At 41.4% G+C, this 19,453-nt stretch overlaps 2 protein-coding genes, 1 long non-coding RNA gene and 2 pseudogenes across 3 annotated transcripts in view; 3 read left to right on the top strand and 2 right to left on the bottom strand.

Moving 5' to 3' along the window:
- Positions 1-5,944, bottom strand: part of LOC145491169 (short transient receptor potential channel 6-like) — a 12,553-nt gene extending 6,609 nt beyond the window's left edge. Inside the window, exons 1-2 of the mRNA XM_081470328.1 lie at positions 3,893-5,944; positions 738-1,035 (exon numbers count right to left, since the gene is read on the bottom strand). Coding sequence (XP_081326454.1) covers positions 738-1,035; positions 3,893-5,032 — 1,438 coding nt within the window. The 5' untranslated portion in view covers positions 5,033-5,944. The remainder of the gene's footprint in view (positions 1-737; positions 1,036-3,892) is intronic.
- A 10-nt stretch (positions 5,945-5,954) lies between these two features.
- Positions 5,955-19,357, bottom strand: LOC145491250 (transient-receptor-potential-like protein). The gene is made up of 9 exons (XM_081470410.1): positions 18,353-19,357; positions 11,859-12,162; positions 11,064-11,322; positions 9,814-10,065; positions 9,367-9,565; positions 8,657-8,815; positions 8,195-8,260; positions 7,128-7,238; positions 5,955-6,430 (listed from the first exon to the last, which is right to left on the bottom strand). Exons 1-9 carry the CDS (start codon positions 19,094-19,096, stop codon positions 6,338-6,340), a joined length of 2,187 nt encoding a protein of 728 aa, XP_081326536.1. The 5' UTR covers positions 19,097-19,357; the 3' UTR covers positions 5,955-6,337.
- Positions 12,198-19,453, top strand: part of LOC145491645 (uncharacterized) — a 59,365-nt gene continuing 52,109 nt past the window's right edge. Inside the window, exon 1 of the long non-coding RNA XR_014049871.1 lies at positions 12,198-12,725. This is a non-coding gene — a long non-coding RNA (uncharacterized LOC145491645). The remainder of the gene's footprint in view (positions 12,726-19,453) is intronic.
- LOC145487778 (adhesion G-protein coupled receptor D1-like) lies at positions 13,906-18,165 on the top strand (annotated as a pseudogene).
- On the top strand, positions 14,710-15,855 carry LOC145491496 (uncharacterized; annotated as a pseudogene).

Raw genomic sequence — 19,453 nt, 5'->3', positions numbered from 1 at the left:
GATTGTTTTGTCAAATTACTATAATCAGGGTGCTAAAGAGCTGAAACCCCTTGCAAGTGGTAAACAAGTTCATGTTCAAACCAAGTCAGGAAATTGGAAGCCTGCCACCGTTCTGGGCCAACATAGCACCCCGATGTCTTATACTGTGCGTACCATTAATGGAAGTGAGTATCGCAGGAACAAGATCCCTATGCGCAAAAGAAAATCCAGGGGGACAAGGTGACAAACCAGAAACTTCCACAACCACTTCGGAAGGTCACGAAAGTGTTGAAGAGACAGAATCAGAAGCGATGCTTAACCAAAAACCCACACCCTACCCACAGACCTAGGATCCTTGCAATGAACCATACGTCATCCGATCCGGTCGAGTCGTAAAGCCACCTGTGAGACTTGACTTATGAACCCATTGCGAAAAACACTCTTGGGGGCAATTAGTTGTACTAATTGTTTATTCCGTTCATTCGGTAAGAAGAGAGATGTAATGTATGCGTTTCGGTTCCCGCCTTCAATAATTATGTGCGCCTCGTTTTGGGATGTGTTTTTACTGGATCGCCATTTTGAATGGTGTAGTTTTGAGTCACGTTACAGAATAGATGAAAAGAAGTCATACTAAACTGAAAGAATACTTTACAGCCTGGATACGGCATATTATGTACTGGCTACAAAAACTTTGTTTCAAAACAACAAACTTAAAAATCAAAGCTATAAAAATAAACCCAACATTAAAGTCAACTTACTCAGTGGTGACAGACGTAAAAACGTGTCATATTTATCCTGGAAGGCTGACATTGTTACTATAACCAGAAACCATAGAACAGAGGAGGCTTGGCTCATCAGCTTGAACAGCGGTATCTCCAGCTTCTTTGTAAAACGGTTGGACGGAGTAAGCATATATCCCAACATGCACAGCGGCATAACAATGGTGTACAACATGACCAGAACAAGTTTAATGGGAAAACACAGTTGACGACATCCTGATGTTCCCTTGTACACGACTGAATTCAACATCACTTGACTGTAAGGGTGAGCTATAAACTGAAAAAACATGTAGGAAAAGTTTGAGTGTAGAGGAACATAAGAAGCAGAAATAAATTGTTGTTTTAAAAATACACTTACTAGACATCAATTTAAGGTGGCTCAAAAGAGTTTCCAGCACTTTAGATTTATAGCCTAGAGCTGTACACCTGAATGTGCTTTTGTTCTTGAATATATGACATTCTAGCAAAATCCTCTCAGTGAGATTAACTTTTGGTTTTAAAAATATAGTTTGAAGAGGTCAGTCTTTTGGCAAACTAACAAAAGCGCCATTTTAGAATTTACAAAGCTATTCTTGATTAGTACAAGTATGCTTCATTTATTGTGCTTCTGAGTTGTTTATGCCGGTTTCTGTGTGTGTGGGCATGTTTCAGTGTTTTATCATAGCTTATTCCACTGTTGGTCTATTATCTTGTTTGTTTGTTTGTTTAATATATCTTATTATATGTTTTGGTGTGTAGTATCGCTGCATATTTGTACTCGTTGTTTGTATTTTGACGAGCCCGTGTGGCAAACAGGTTTTTTACTGTAGAAACAACTGTACAATATCGCTGTATATTTGTACCGTTATTTGGACGGTATTCGCTGCAGTTGGATAATAATATGCTTTATTTAGGTTTACCGAGCTGACAGCTTCTGAGTTACTTAAACTCGAACACGATGGTTGATATTAGACCTTCCGCAAATTTGCTCAGTTATAGCGGAGCCCCGGCGGCCCGAAGGGCCGCTAAGCGGGGCACCAAAGCTATAGGAACAAAACCACATGTTTGTATAGAAATAGAAAACATGGCAGCCATACTTAATTGACAATTGTCAAAACAAGTCATGTGCTGACCAGTATCACGAGACGTATATGGCGGACTCAGGTTTAGAGCAGGAGCCATAATCAATTATGGCTCCTGGTTTAGAGCTCTTCGAGGTTACGTGTTTTTTTGAAGTTGACCATTGCGCAGGGACTAGTTTTTGATTGGATCGCAGGCTCAAGCCAGCTTAACTTATTGTTATCAGGAGCTCCGCTTTTGGGCTTGGCTAAATCTATATATTATTGGTTCTGGCATCAATCAGCGGTGCACAATTATCACTTGAGTTGTCTTTATTTTCGCTTTTTAATTCGCTTAAAGTACTTCAGAATATAATAGTTGCTAACAGTCAATGATTGTTAGTCTGCGTAATCGATAGTTTGTCATTTAAAGCAAACAACAGAATACCAAGGGTCTCCGTAAAACGACGACCGGATGGTGGATAGCGGACGGAAAAATGCGGATGACACTGAACGCGGATGGAAAATTGCGGATGACAAAAGGAGGAAGGCAAATTGCCAATGACAAAATGAGGATAAAAAAATGCGGATGACAAAATATGGATGACAAAATGAGGATGACAAAATGCGGATGAGAAAATGCGGAAGACAAAATGCAGATGAGAAAATGCGGATGACAAAATGCGGATGACAAAATGCGGAAGACAAAATGCGGATGACAAAACGCGAAAGACAACATGCGGAAGACAAAGTGCGGATGGCAAAATGCGGATGCCAAAATTCGGATGACAAAATGCGGAAGACAACATGCGGATGACAAAATGCGGATGGCAAAATGCGGATGGCAAAATGTGGATGACAAAATGCGCATGACAAAATGCGAATGACAAAATGCGGATGACAAAATGCGGAAGACAACATGCGGATGACAAAATGCGGATGGCAAAATGCGGATGGCAAAACGTGGATGACAAAATGCGCATGACAAAATGCGAATGACAAAATGCGGATGACAAAATGCGGAAGACAACATGCGGATGACAACATGCGGATGGCAAAATGCGGATGGCAAAATGTGGATGACAAAATGCGCATGACAAAATGCGAATGACAAAATGCGGATGACAAAATGCGCACGACAAAATGCGCATGACAAAATGCGGATGACAAAATGCGGATGACACTGAATGTAGATGGAAAAATGCGGATGACAAAATGCGGAGGGAAAATTGCGGAGGACAAAATTAGGATGAAAACTTCATAGGTTAATTTCCCCTCATTATGCGGATGACAAAATGCGGATGACAAAACGTGAAAGACAACATGCGGAAGACAAAGTGCGGATGGCAAAATGCGGAAGACAACATGCGGAAGACAACATGCGGATGACAAAATGCGGATGACAAAATGCGGATGACACTGAATGCAGATGGAAAAATGCGGATGACAAAATGCGGAAGGAAAATTGCGGATGACAAAATGCGGATGAAAACTTCATGGGTTAATTTCCCCTCATTAGGATTGTATCATCCGCATATTGTCACTCGCAATTTTCAATCCTCACGTTTCCTTCCGCATTTTTCCGTCCGCCTTCTTCCATCCGCATTTTGTCATCTGTATTTTGTCATCCGCATTTTCCCATCCGCCACCCGGTTCGCTTTTTACAGAGAACCGAATACTAATGAACACGCACGCACAGATGTTTATAAACTCCCTTGATTTGGGAAAAAAATCTTAGCTCAGCTAAAGACTGCCTGTTGTTTCACACCGGAAACAGAAGGCGAAAATCAGGCGCTCGAGTAGTAATAATTGGAGGCGAGTTGGTAGCTGAAGCAGTGTGACACGCGCCACAAAGTGGAATGCTTGTGTCGCGGGCGTGTTCTCACAAACGTACAGCGCTCCAACCCGTTCCCTATTATTACTCGAATGGGCGGCTAATTCACGGGCTAGCGAAAATCAGTCTACACAGCATTTGTACACAGGCTAGAAGTTCTGAAGTACACAAGTACGAACAGACAACCGACATAACGAGAACAGAAAAAAAAAAAACTGAAAAACACGTTTATAAATCCAATTAGGTATTGAAGTCTAGCTTACCTTGACGCTGTGATGTTTTATGGCAAGGTTTAGAACACGCAATCGCTTCTCTTTTTCTCTCAAATGTACTTCCTCTTCCATCTTTTCAAGTTCCGGCATGTCCATAACAGCAGCGATTTCTTCAAGATTTCTACACTCATCAAGCAACTGAATTGAAAAATTCTCACACTGAGCTGAAAGGGCCCGATAATCATCACGAAACTCGTCTTCGCTGACTGATAATTCCTTCAGTTTCTTCTTTAATACTATAGATCGGAACAAGGGGTCGCTGGCTGCATGTTCAGCGTTGCGTAAACCCACGTGCTTGCTTTGGTGCAGAAATAGGTGAGATATATACAGAGGGCTTGCTAGAGCTCTGTAAGTGTTCAATTTTACCAAAGAATCTTTAAGCCTGGCCATCGATTCCTTTACACTTCGTTCGGAGGCATCTTGAGCTTTCTGCGATTGTGGATCTTCTACTCTGTATCCCTTGCTGACGAGAAATTCGACAATTGCGTAGTTTCCGTTCACTACAGCCAAGCCGAGCGGCGTCAGAAACTCATCAAACATCCCTGAGCATTTTAGTGTTTTCGATGTCGTTGCTGAACTTCTTTCTTTTGCAGTGCTGATTTTCTGATTCGAATCATATGCCACGAGAATCCTGACGCACTGCAAGGAATTGTTCCTAACAGCTTGGAACAACGTTGAACCAATTTCTGCCTGATTTTCCAGGAGCGTTTTGATGATATCGATTGCTTCCTCATCAACGGCTATTTGTAGCGCGGTTTCTCCGTTAGTATTTCTGCAATTGACGTCGACTTGTTTGTCATGTAGTAACGTCTGAACTGACTCTTTGTCGCCGCTTTGAACAGCTTCAAAAAATGCTTCTTCATCAGCACTCAGAGGACCAGACAATATTTCCATTTCGTCTAATTCAATAGCTATTGTTGAGTTTTGTTGGGGAGGAAATGAAACATTTCGATTGTTTGATATCTCTTCTGCTTCAAATGAGGCAGACATTTTTCTATGTAGAACGTTAACCAAGATAAGAGTCGTATCGACTTTTCGATGTTCAAAGCCGACAATAACACTTAGCGAGGCGGTTAGTCCGCTGATGTATAGACAGATCTGTTGGAAGTTTGAGGAATTAATAGAAGACATGCGGTTTCTCTTTACGGTTGAGCAGCATCTTTAGTTCCACTTCCGTGATTCATTTACGTTGTTTAGTAATGAGACCAATTATTATTCAAACACCTAACTTTAACGAGGGTTCACAAAAAGCCATCCATTTTAAAGATATAAATCGCTGAGGTTTGTTTTCATACACCTTCGAAACCTGAAAACTAATAATAATAGAAAACTACTAACTCTACTGAAAGGAAATGGCATTTCTTGAACGGCTCAGGGTTCTGTAGACTACTGATATAAGGGAACTTAAGCAAACCACGGCGACGATGGCAACGAGAACGCCACCAAACAAAAGGTATAAAGAGGAAAACAATGGCTGTACACTTGCGTTATCAAACTTTGCACATTTCTTTGCCGTCCTCTGTAAAACAACAACGCGAAATGACCAAGTTCTGCGTAGTCTGAGGAGCGCAAACGACACGGCTAATTATTCGAATTTCCATTCGCAAATATTTCACCTGAGCACGATTTTAGAGCCATCAGTACACTGAACAGATGTAGACAATTGCGAAATTCGAAGGTAAAATGTGACTAGGCGTCGTCGTCGTCGCCGTCACCGTCGTCTTTACTTTCTTGGGCGGCTCCGTATTCGGTAGACCACTGATAATGACACTGCATTCCAATTTTCCAAAGCTAGAAGCGGACTATAACCTTTACACTGCGTATTGGACAACCCTCACCAGCAGAGAACAGGACGCGTTTGCTGTTGTTCGCAACAAGATTATCTCAGTAATTCGTTGTAATTGATTGACCACTAATCACAAGTAACATTTTGATTAAAATTTGCATAATCGTCTTTTTCACCTAACGCATAAATATGGCTACGAGGTTAATGAAAATTCAACCAACGAGAAAAATATATTAATAGAGAGAAACAAGAAAATTATATCAGGGTATTTTTCCTTTTAATGCGCGTTTGAAACTGTGAACATGTACAAAACCGAACACGTTATAAAACTCGCTCCCTCTGACACCAAAAGCAAGGACAGCAGCGCAGCTAAAAGGAACAAACAGTCACAAGCTACAATGTGAATCTGGCTTAAGATAAAAGAATTCTTAAAAATTTCTAAATGAAATAGTATGGACATCATTGTCGACTTGATGTAGTCAATTGGACATAGCAGGTCATGAGACGAGCCAAATGGCACGAAACCCTTTGATGGAGAGCAACTCAACATGATGCTTCTATTTTTACCTTATAACCAATGATTAAACAAGTTCTTGAATCTAAAGGAATTATGTACGTTATTTTTTGTAACTCTACCAAAAAAAATGATTTTATTTTTGTTGTAAGCGACTCAGCCATCCCAACGTTTTCGGCTTTTGTTCTTCGGAAGCTGGTGACGAGTCCTTGGCGGTCGACGATTCGTCCTGCAACCAGAAGCCAAACATTGAATACAGAGTGACTGAACATGATCAGATAATAAGAAGGCCAAAGCCATTGAAGTAACGTTTTCTTTTATAACCACTTCACCGCTTCAGAGTCTGGTCAACCCTGCATTGTCTAATTCCCAGCCATTATTTGGGTCATCACACAACGCTTCTGCTCACTTGGCGAGGAGCAGCGTTACGTTGCAACGAAACAAGTAAAGGCTTCGAGGAAGACTATACGTTAAGCGGTCACCTACGTATTATACTAGTACTATTATACCGGGGAGCAGGGATGGCGCAATGGTGAGAGCGCTCGCCTCCCACAAATGCGGCTAGGGTTCGATGCAGGCCCGTTGCCGTACGTGGGTTGAGTTTGTTGTTGGTTCTCGCCTTGCTCCGAGGGTTTTTTTCTTCGGTTTCCTTCCTCCGCAAAAACCAACATCTCCAAATTTCAATTCGACCAAGACAGAGGACCCGCATGAAACCAGCTACGGCTTATTTGGCTTCTTCTCTAAATATTAAAATTTATTTTATTAGTGCAGATATGTATTTCGCTCTCTGAATTGATTTCCGATTATTTCGTGATTATGTTGGTTGACAATATGTTCAAAGCACGCAAGTCGTCCATGAGTCACCCAATGAGTGTCCGTGTTTTGATCCATGACGTCATAATTATCTGATGTGTGACGTCACTAACCTGACTGTTTCCTCCGAAAGCTTTGAGTACATTATTGAGCAGACGTCGATCTCTTGCCTGACGAGAACTGAAAAAGTAGCGATCAATGAGGTTCTTCAGGACTTTGTCACGCTATAAAACAACAAGAATATGCAAGGAGATTAAAGCTGTTGTCCCGCCGAAGAGGGGGGTTGTCATGTTAAAGGAGCAGGGATGCCCGTCGGCCGATTTGAAATCCGAATTGAATATTTGCAGACACGTAGTGATACTAATGACAATAAAGACATTAAGAAATTTTGTAGGTTCTACACCAATCTGTCTAAACCATCGACACAGTATAACGACAATCCTAAAACATACTTCGGTGGATTATTGAGACCAAAATCGTCAATTTATTCCTTCAATCGAAAAGATAAACATCTCCATCCTTTAACCTGTAAGTCTCCCCCACCCCTACCCTGGGGGAAGTTCGTCAAGGTTCACGACAAACGAAGTTTAGTACGGAACTGTTTTTGGTTACAATGTTGCACTTAATCAATCAGACGTAAAACGAAGAAGCTAGGGTCGTAAAAAACACGAGGAATGTTGCGGATACATTTCAGTGATGACTGTTATTCATTTTAGTCCGTGTGACCATACGAAGAGTTTTGTTCCATATCAGTTAAGATATCCCTGTAGGATGTCTTAATATTATCGAAACAGATACATATTTTCGAGATTTGTAGTTAAAACAGGGCTTATATAGTATTCCCGGCTAGTAAGTAAGCCACGAGTGACAGGTGCGGTGTCCTCATGGTTAATAGACCGCTGGACTCCGGATCGAGTGGTTTGAGTTCGAGCCGTGGCCGGGGTCATTTTTGCGTTGCGTTCCTGCATGGGCAAGACACTTTTCCCTCACAGTGCCTCTCTCTACCAAGGTGTATAAAAAAGTACTGGAGAATTAAATGCCGAGGGTAACCCTGCGATGGACTGTAGCATCAAATGTACGGGGGAAGTAGATATACTCCTCTTTACGTTATACTACAGAAACCAGGAAAAGCTCCGGCTGTATGGACCACTGAGACTATTTCCATTGTCTACTTCATTACCTCAAGCATATCCTCGTCTTCTTCAATCACTTCTTCACTCGACTCCAGGTCATCATAACGTTCTCTCTGCAATTTAAAAAAAGTTCATGAATGACCGCCCGCCACAAGAAAACAGCAGGCAACCCAGCCATCAAAACAAATGAAGTGAATGTATCAAGTGTATATACCATACCGAGCAGTCAAGTCTTGAAAGTAATAATGACAATAAAATGACGGAAACCCCTAGTAGGGCGGGCCGCAGGGTTGTGATAAATTTACAACTGATACATTAGTGATGCCTTAATTGTTACGATTTGTTCAAAAAGGTTTTGATCTACTATACTTTTACTTTCACCACGAAAATATACTGCACTTTATAATATATGATAACACTCTCCACGCGTAACACCTGTGAGGTCAAATTCTCGATTGTCAAAACCGGGTAAACAAAAGCGAATTATAAAGCAACAACGTCTTACGCACCTTTTGAGATTTTATCCTGTCGTAACAGCGTTTGCAGAATTCAATGAAATACTTCCCGCTGGGCAGAAGGTTAAACGGCGGCGGAACGACACTTCCCTTGTCAACATACTGCATCCACATGCCTGTTCTAGAAAACTTCCACTGAATGTCAGCATCATCCTAGATTGATGCAAGTTAAACAGAATAAACTCAAATCAAACTGGGTACCCTTGAAACTTCATATGGATCCGGAGAGGGGTACTTAATTCATGGTGTCTTAGCTACGGCGAGAAAAAGACGGGGTGGCGAGGAGGTGGAGCGCGCGTGGTGGTGGGGGGGGGGGGGTTCTCTGAGACACAACAACCTTTAAACTCATCTTCCATTTTGTAATGGCAAAAAAATCCTCTAAAAAACAACTACTGAACTCGACAACCTTCAAGACATCACTACAAACGAAAGCACGGCCAAATATTCTTTCTTCCCTCTCTCCTCAAGAACAATGGCGCCATCAATCCTGTCTCTGCTTCTCTCCAGGATGTAAATCTTTGCTCTCTCATTAACTGTGGTCCTCGGCCACTTCTCTCTTAGCCATCCGCACTCCTGGGGTATCCATGCGCGCAAGTTATTATGCGTTCAAAAACATCCAGGGAACAAAATAAATGCTCTAGACAAGACAGTAGACTTAGTTTCTATTCCCCGAGATTCTCTTATCTTAGAGTAATCGTACTCACCGCTATTTGTTGAAAAGAGTTCGACATCATGGCAATGAGCATGTTAAGAGAGATCAAAATGGCGACGATATTGAAAAAGGCAAACAAGGTCTCGCCAGTGGTCTGAGTAACATAGAATGTGCTTGACTTTATCTCAAAAGCTTCCAAGTCTGTCTTGTCAAACAACGCCCAAAACAATTTCCTTAGGCCAGCTGAGAACCTAACCACCAAGACAGTAATAAAGTAACAATAATTGATAAGTGAAAACAGTACAGTGATAGCGCGATATATGCCTCACATATTGAGGTCACGTGATATCCTACGAAACTACGTCTTCTTATGTTGTATACCCACTTACAATGTTAATATTGGTAACTATTAGGCCCTAAAGGCACATTACTCTCCTAACCCGAGGATTGCACATCATGTTTAAACAGCAGATTATGGAATAGAAACAAAACCACTCACCCAGAGAACTCATGAGCAGCTCTAACTTCTTTCGTCTTGGCGGGATACAGGTCAGTGATCTGTTCAAACTGTGAGTAAACTTTACGAACGGCCATGGAAAATGACAAGAAAACCAAAAGAAACAGCAACAAGAACTTGCCCACATCTTGACACATCTTCATCAATGACAACTGCAGAGGACCAATATCACTATTTACTTGAAACGAGTTAGACAGGTGAAAAAAGCTTACCAAGAACGCCACGGAGAAAAAGCTGTTAAACAGATCACAGAGAAAATGTTAGGATGGGTTTTCTATAAAAGAGGATAAAGGATAAGAGAGTTAATTTCCCATGTAGGCCTTAGTCCCTCTCAAGTTACTTTTTTACGATAACTGCAGAAATTTTCGCGTGCTCATTGGCTAATTGTCATTGTCAATAAGCGGATAGACACATGAATTTATAATTTATGCGATGCGTCAAAATAAATGAACGAGAGCGGACAATTTGTTATTGTAAAAACTAATTGACGTCAGTTTTTCATGCGTCTGTCCTGTTATTGACAATGAATTTCGTCATAACATCGTCAAAGTAGTCTGCAGATCCACTCGGCTATCGCCTCGTATATCCACAGCTACATTGACAATGTCCCGACGAAATTCATGATCAATAACAGGACAGACGCATGAAACCCTAACGCTAATTCGTTAATTCGATCGTTTCCGGTTTCAGAAATCCCAGGAGAAGTGGGATTTTTGTCTTGCACGAAAACATCCACGCAACGCGCGTGATAATATTATCCGCGGAAGAACTGGGCATTGCGTCTCAAAATATCTCGGAAGGGATTACTTTGGGAATAGGGTTTATACGGAGGATTGGCTCTGTTACCCTTCATCCGTCAATCAAACATTTACGTTCTTATCTTAACCCTTACGACTTAGATAAAATCCATAATAGCCTGTGAGTGAGCTCCTAATGGGTGGAATGGTGAAAATCCGCGTAGTCACAAAGACTAATATTACAAATCAAGCTAAAACATGCAAAAATCCCAAGAATTCTTCTGACTCGAATCACAAATTCTATGGATTTGATACCGATTGGTTGAAAGAAATTACCCGTTCGAATTGACTACACTGTCCTGTAAACGTTAATAATTAATTGGAAACCGCTCAAAGCTGACTTCCTGTAAAGGAAGCTGTGCTGGTGTGGAGCTAATAAGCACGCACTGCGGTCCTATCAGCAGTTGCCCTTCAGTTCTCCCGAATGATCAGTACCTGTTAGAAAGGAGCAAGAAGCGAAAAGCTGAATCTCTTGTGATGTTTCTAACGACATATTTCAGTGAATATGTGTCGTCATCAACTGATAACGCTGATGAGCCCAGGAGCCAGAATATTCCCGCCAGGTAAAAGAAGAGAAGCATTAAAATAGTGACAAAATTCCACCACTGGGCAAAGTAGCGTTCTCTTCCTTGTCTGTAAAACTCTTTAGCCTCCTCAAAGGTAAGGCCTAACACCCAAAGACCAGTCAAGATGTCTGCAATAAAAAAGCAAAAACATCGAGTCCGAGAATTGATTTTTTAAAACCAGTTCACCGATGTATCAGAGGGAATTAATCTTTTAATTAACCACGATCCCATTGGGCATTTCAAGAACGTTGAAAAAAATATTGGAAAAGATTATACTGTGTTAAACATTCCCTACTGAAAAAAGGGAAGGAGCTGTAGTCAGACCTGTCTACAAACAGCGTAAGGAGTATAGGACTGGAGCCCAGGACCGCCGGATTTAAAGACTTGCGCCCTAATCAGTCCCTCCCAGTCTCGTATTAAAGGGGACACCGAATCTGGAAGCCAGTCTTAGCCTGGCTTGCTCGATGTCAGCTTTATAGGTCAGTTGGTTCATCATACTATCATACATGCCCGAGAAAAGGAGACAGAAGAGAGGAGATGGAGAGCTTGGAGGACGGCCTCGGCGAGTAACAAGGCTTAAACTTGCCCTGCGTCAACTTTGGAGTAGAGATGGACTAAATCCATTACTGCGCATGCGCACTCTTACAAAAAACTGTTTTCATACCTATCCAGGAAACTTGCAGTAGTGAAATTCCCAACGTGTCCTGCACCGAGGACAAAACCAAAATGACCAGGAACCAGCAAAAGGAGCAGGTATGACTGAGGAATTTTGCCAGCGGAGTAGCCAACTTCTGGGACAGTTTGTTATGAGGTGTTAAGAGGTAAACAACAGACCACAATGGCAGAAAGATCATGTAGAGCAGCACAAAGGCAACTTTGGTGATAGTTCGTCGATAAATCCAACGCTCGTCAAAGTCTTGATACAACACTGCGTTGAGCATGAGCTGAGAATAGGGATGAGCTACAAACTATAGAGAAAGCAGAAAAACGACGTTAACAAAGAAGAAAACATGACAATAAGCCAATTAGTTCAAGACTTACAAGTCATGAGCTAAAAAAGAAATTGACGGACTGCGTCGGTGGGCAAATGAAAGAATTGACCATTTGTCAACTAGATGTTGATAAATGACAATTAATAACCGCTGTAGCGGGTTATTGTAGCTGATGTTTTGAGTGTTAGGGCTTCTTTACAAGGAGGGAGGGTTACCCTAGCAAACGAGTTAACCCTAGCTGAAGGGCAAAGGATAGCCCGGGTTTACAAGCAAAATGTCACAGGTAGGGTAATCCCACAACCCGGGACAACTTAATGCGTGGTTACACTCAAAGGGTCTGAAACAATTAGAACGTTAACCCGGGTAGGCGAGTTAACCCTACCTGGAGTGGTTATAAGGGAAAAAGTTAGCCCACCTGCCAGAGTAACCCTAGCACGCAGATGGAGTAACCCGTCTACCGGGTAACCCTAGCTGCCTTGTAAACACAACGAAGAAAAAAAGAGGAAATGTGTGAGTGCTAGGGTAACCCGCTTGCTAGGGTAACCCTCTCTCCTTGTAAAACCGAGGCACTTTACTCAGTCATTGTTTTCGTTTTTGTTGTTTTTTATTTTGAATAGTTTTTTTTTCTCTCTGGTAGGTCAATTCCCCCTCAGGAAGTTAAGAGAAACAGTTAGCCGGCTGTCCTATTCAAGAAATTGTTTTCGTTTAGAAAGGGCAGATATTACAACGAAATACCCAATTATGCATAATTAATAAGCATAGTTTAAAAGCCAAATTAATTTAATTACCAAACAGAGCAAAATAAAGGGAATGAAACAATTGTGTTCTGACTATTTGCTGCCTCACTTTACTATTTCAAAAAATATACTTTTGATTTGAACAGCTTAATGTAGAAAGCACACAGATTTCAATAAAAAACATTTCGCAAATTAATTTTTAAGGGGAGTGGAAATTCACTTATTCCCTAATGCCACATAAATAGTGATGACTCCATCGACTTTAAAATACTTAAAAACCATACATACATTTCGCGAGTCGATTACAAAAAATGAAACACCAAGATATATGGAAGTTGCAACATCGCCGCCGGTAACACTGCCTATTGGCTTCTGTTTTTATTCTTTTTTTTTTTCTCGTAAATATTTCTTCAGCATTTCACGGCAAGCTGCAAAACAGTTTCAGCGAATAATAAATCCCGAAATTATCAGCAATTTTTCTCGGGGATACCTATTGCTTGTGCTTACGCCAACGCGATTCTTTAGCACTGCCATATTTTCACATATCAGCACCGTTCTTACTTAAATCCAGATCTGCAAACCGCCTGATTTCTCAAAGAAATCTTCCTAGATTTTGTGAAATGATAAAAACGTCAAATTTAAAATAAATGAAATTATGAATAATGATACTAATATAGAAAATTTAATTAAACTTTTAAAAACTGTTGCCATTCCTTTTTCCCTGGCAGCTATTTTCTTTCAGGTAAATTTCGTTACAAATTCGCCGAGCCCTTGAAATGGTAGTGTACTTAAAATGCTTGACAGCCTGACGCCGGCTTGTTGGTATACTTGACAAATAAAGTCATTGCAAAAACTGTGATAAATTGAAATGAAATTTATTCTGAATTACACATGACGCACCTGCTCTAATAGTTTTTTAGTTCAACTAAGATCCATGATGTCCGGCTAAACTACGACATCGACATAAAGGCCAAATGCCAACAACTTTTTAGTGAATTCATTATATTTTCTTAGCAATTTATTGTTCTAATGTGATTTCAAAGGAAAGAAATTAAGGACAGATAAGCAAACACAACTGATGTACAAACAGGATTTTGTCACAGTATCTCTTTGACGCTCTTGTTTGCTTTTGAATTTGTAGAAGAAACTATTATCTTTTCCAGTTTAGTTGATTACTTGCCCAGTGACGGATGTGTTGACAAGAACTTTCAGGGACAAAAGGAACCAAAAACAATTTGATCGGCCTAACTTTGTGAAAAGCCACAGCAACGCCATTTGCCGCCCACTCGCGCAACGTAAATCAACTTAAAAACTGAGGCTCCCTTTTTTCTGGTAATCTTGATTGCATCAAATTCGAGAGCAGGGAACAATGAAGTACATGGGACAGCTGGATCGAACTCAGGCACGGAAGATTTTATTAAGACAGGAAAATTTGTCCCAAAAGAGGGGATTGAAGGATTTGAGTGCGACACGCTAAAACGACTTTCTCTTGATTACCATAATGATGTCCCATCGACAAAGACGAAACGCTCGATAAAATCAGGAATTTCAAATGACACACTAGGCACTGACAGTTTTGTCGTCCCTTGCAAGGTGCCTTCGTGGTCCTCATGCTTGGGAAGATACTCGAGAGAGTGGGACCTAGAACCAACAATGGGAAGATTACAGTGCTTCTGTGATTATTACTGCGAAAAGTTCATGGACTGCTATGCAAATTACGACAAGTATTGTTCGACATCAAATTCCCGTCCTTTCTGCCGCAAGATACGTTTCTAAACTCTTCTCGCATTGCGCCGACCGCAAAGACGGCTCTGGTTCTAGGGTCGTCAAAAACAAACGCACCTGATTTATCTAAATCTAGCAATCTAGCGAACAACTCCTTCACGTCTCCATTTCGACGCTTAGAGAGTTTATTTGCGCCGCCGTCCTCCTCGTACAAACCAGATGTTGCGACTCAGCACACAATACCAGCATCTCTTACATCCGGACTACCAATGGAACAACTTCACGGTGTCCCGGATGAGCGATGGGCATGCGTACAAGACGGTCACGGGAACAAAACGGTGGGAATTTGGATGATATCATCTTGCCCAAAACAGTGGCCAGCCGACCCGACAAAAAAAAAATGCGAACAGTCTTACAGCCTTTCTGCCGAAAATAATAACGACATGATTCCAGTATCGGACAAGCGAGGAGTCAATTACAAGAATCGACATTGCGCAAAGTGCGCTGAAGCCAACGCAAGTGAGATCATGTCGTTTGAACTGGACATCAACGGTATGGTTACTCCACCACAGCATTATTCGCGCGCGGAAGCTTTAAGATTTTTATTCAAATATTGTTCAAGGATTCGGTGGAAAGCGCCAGATGAAAACATTAGGAGACATTGAAAGGCAATATCTTCCAGCTGCGAGACGACATCGAGTTATTTTCAAAACTGTAAAAATGGAAGTTTCCGGATCGTGTATGATAGAGCTACAGGAAAGAATTATAAAAACATCTTCTGCGCAAAATGTCTCAAGAGCAAAGTATCGGAATTTATCTGTGGGCCGGGAAGTCGCTTTATTGACGGCCGAAGCCCTGTTCATAAATACAATGTTTTACTTGATGTGTTAGATAAGAAAAAATCTCTGGTGGCTGTCTCCTGCCCTCAGGGGAAAGTGTATGATGTTCACCTGGAAATCTGTCGAGGAGCTGGCATGGGAGCGCCAAACATCACGAATTTCGACAAGTACCGCGTGATACTATGGGTAACTTCTCCGCATAGCATTCTATTAAGAAGACAAGACTTGGCAACGTCTCTCGCTACAAGGTTTAGTCTAGATGCCTCATAAATTGTACTTCTCTCATTCAGTAAAATGGGTAAAATGTGCACCGTCATTTTGACGTTGAACTAGAGCGGAACCATACAAACCTGAAAGCCAAAGCAATTCTTGAATTTACGAAAGAGGTAACGATTGTAATTCACAACATCTCTTTTACAATTTTCAAGGCAACGTCACGGTTACTGAATTGCATGCAGGTACAAGAATTTAGTCCTTCGCAGTACACCGTCATCGTCCACAACAACGTTTCCATGGTTTATTGAAAGCGTCGAAAGAGGTTTTTCGTCAAAAGGATTACTACTCCGAAACCACCGAGAGTCAAGGTGGAGTTCTCACCCCAAAGGGCAACATAACGGTCTGTGGAAAGAGATCGGTGAGAAACTGCTCGGGTGCTTACATTTCCTTGGATAAAACAGAGTACATTATCCTATCAAATGGATCCCTTTATCGAAATGCGTCCGGTAAACTTTACCCAACACAGGACTATTATGTTGGGTTCAACGATTCTGTCTGGATTTGTACGTTGTTAGTCAGAATTTACTGGAAGGAGGAGAACAGAGATAAATTAAGTTTATTAGCAACACTATCTGTCACCGGATTGGCGATATCAATTTTGTCTTTGCTGATTGTGTTAGTGACCTACTACATATTCCACGAGCTGCGAACAATTCCAGGAATACACCTTGTAAACTTGTCTTTATCTTTGCTACTTTCTCATTTGTTGTGGCTATTGACACCCGTTCTCAATACCTCGAAGGCTTCTTACACTGCCTTTGCTGTTTTACTGCACTACTTTTCTTTGGTTTCCTTCGCTTGGATGTCACTCATAGCCTATGACACTTGGCCCACTTTTTCCTACAAATACTGGCATCAGTCACGTGGCATTTGGCGCCAAATGCGCGCCCGCGTCATGCGTCACATGGCAGTGGGTTGGCTTCCTACACTGATCCTCGTTGTCACGTGCACTGCTCTCGACCAATCAAATGCGGTTACCATTGGATACGGCGCGAACGCGGGTTGCTGGATAAGCAACAGATTTGCCAATCTTTGTGTTTTCACCACACCCGTTTCTCTCTCATTGGTATTTAACATAGTTTATTTTCTCAGAACGATCAAAGCCATTCGCCAAACTAAACGTCAGACGAGAAGTGTCACGGAGCAGTCGCAGAATGAAAGCGACTTTCCAATTTTTACCCGGATTGCAGCTCTCATGGGATTCTATTGGCTTTTTGGATTTCTCGCTATATTAATTAATATCAAAATACCTCTGGTATCCTTTCATAATTCTAACAACATTACAAGGCGTATACATTGCCACGGCGTTTGTGTTCTCCGCCCATCGTGTCTGAACGCTGTATTACAATTTTTTCACTGAAAAACTAGGAAGGAACATCGTGCATTCAGCTGCAGTAGGAGTTACGCGGCAACCGTCGAATTTTCTCTTAACAACAAGTACACATGAGAATAATTTTGATTCAGACTACACCAGGACAAGAACAACATCAGAAACTCGATTGTGAAGAAAAAACTGAGACAGTCAACTCTATAAGTCAGCTACTGTCCATGTCGCCGACGAATTTCGGAGACACTGCCCCATACAATTTAACATTTTACAGTTGTGGGCTTAGTTACCTGGTCTATGAATGTAAGCGAGGCTGCAAGTGACCTTGCTTTGATACAAACCGCCCTGCTTTTCTCATTTAAATGCCAACTTGTTAGCATAAGTACAACTTGATTTACGCAACAAAAGCGGTGAGGTCTTTATCAAAACAAGGTCGCTTGCAACCGCGCTTGCTCGGACCTGCTTGTTACAAATTCAGTTTTAGTTTGTTTACGTTTGTACTGAAGAATAATGAAACGCAATTGCATTTAGTAAGGGACCATTTTTACAATTATACTTATGATTATTAACTTGATATTTGCATTTTAATTTCCCCGAAAAAGAAAACCCTCATGCATTATTCCATTTCAGAAATACCCAGGAAATTTTGTTCCCATGTACGGAAGAAAAGTAAATTGAAATTGAGTGCGAAATTGAACGTTTCCCACGTGTGCAAACAGAAAAGAAGCTATCGGAAGGTACGCTGTTCGATAAGTAATGGAGCAGTAAGGGGAAATTTCCTTAACGAGTGACGTGGCTTAGACTAAAAAAAGATAACTATGCTAATTTCAGAATTCACGTCTTACTGACTGACTCAATACGTTCGAAGTTAGAAAAGTCAATTACCATATATTATTGCCGGGCATCTTTTTTTCAGTGTTAGCCGTTTAACCTGAAAATTTAAGATAGCACTGTATCCTAATTAAGTTAATGACAATAAATTTATAAAAAAAAACAAAAAAACAAACAAACAAACAAAATGATGTTGCAAGGAGAAGTTCCACAGACAGAAGAAAACAGAAAAGTGTAAACTAAACTTCTAATTTAAGTTGATATTTAACAGACCGTTCTACATATTTTGAAAAACGTATCATTCGCAGGAAAACAGCTGCCTTTCATTTATAAATTAATGACAAAGTTCTCTTGAGACCAGCCTGATTGAATCGAGCGGGTAACTATTAATAACATATTTATTCAATGATTACGTCTGTAAACATGCTTACCCTCTCGTTCTTGTTCTTAATGGCGAAGTTCAGCACAGTGAGTTTCAACGCTGCCTTGTTGGCCGTCCTGACTTGCACATGAGCCAGACCCCTGATGGAAGGCATGGTCATCACACAGCCGATCTCCTTCATGTTTCGGCACAGATTCAGCAGTGCCACCGCGTACTCCTCACAACGGGTCGACAGATTGCAGTAATCCTTCTTGAACTCGTATTCCTCCCTAGCCAGACGCTCCATCCTTCCATTAAGAACAAACGCTTGATGAACAGGATCATTAGTACGCGAGTTCTTATTCGTCAATTCTTCCTTTTCACAGTCAGCGAGGTACGACAATGACAGATACACGGGGCTGGCCAATGCTCGATACCCGTTCAAACGGTACAAAGCCTTTTCCAAGCTCCCCATGGCGTTACAGCTATCGCACGCGCAAGACCGGGAATGGGGTTCCTCGATACGATATCCCTGGGATAACAAAAACTTCACTAAATCGTAGTTGTCCTGTTGTGCGGCCAGGATGAGACCAAAACTACCTAGTTTGGAGTCTTTGATTATCTCTGCTTCGGTTTCAAGAACGTTAGGTCTCCCCCTGAAGTATTCTTTCACTTGACGTAAATTTCCTCGGCGAACGGCTTCTAAAAAGAAGTTGTCCTCCTCCGACAGAGGCATCTCTGGCATGGCTGCTTCCAAAACGTCAAACAACGACATCGAAGTTCTCCTTTCACGCATTAGCGCATGGGCCGCCATGTTTAGCACGAATTAAATTTGTTTGAACACCGGGAATTAAAATTTCTCCATACGATACCGAAGCTTAACCAAAGCGTACGCACGTCTTACGTTAGTAAGTGCAATACGTAAACCTTGATAGCAAACAGAGGGTAAGTAACCCATCAAAACACTACTGAAATGTGGCTTCAGCGAATCAGTCAGAGCGAATCGATAAATAGTTCAGCACATGTAAATTGGCCACAAAATCCCGTTTGCAGTTGCTGGGAGGAAATGAGATGTGCTTGGAATGCACTGCATACATGCATGAATGGGGCAATGTGAAGGCTAACCGTGTCGTAAACAATACAGCGAATGAATTACTGAATTAACAAACAC

The sequence above is a fragment of the Orbicella franksi genome, chromosome 1, assembly GCF_964199315.1.
Source record: "Orbicella franksi chromosome 1, jaOrbFran1.1, whole genome shotgun sequence".
NCBI lineage: Eukaryota > Metazoa > Cnidaria > Anthozoa > Scleractinia > Merulinidae > Orbicella > Orbicella franksi.
Note: the sequence above shows the minus strand (reverse complement) of the source record. Positions and strands in the feature narration are given on the sequence as shown.

What these genes read in the sequence shown, in the direction of transcription:
- LOC145491250 (XM_081470410.1), bottom strand. Translation starts at nt 19,096, where the DNA reads ATGGCGGCCCATGCGCTAATGCGTGAAAGGAGAACTTCGATGTCGTTG. An exon ending in ACAGGATAAAATCTCAAAAG is followed by an intron (nt 8,261 to 8,656) that starts GTGCGTAAGACG and finishes TTTAAATTGCAG; the next exon opens with AGAGAACGTTATGATGACCT. An exon ending in CTTTCGGAGGAAACAGTCAG is followed by an intron (nt 6,431 to 7,127) that starts GTTAGTGACGTC and finishes TTCTGGTTGCAG; the next exon opens with GACGAATCGTCGACCGCCAA.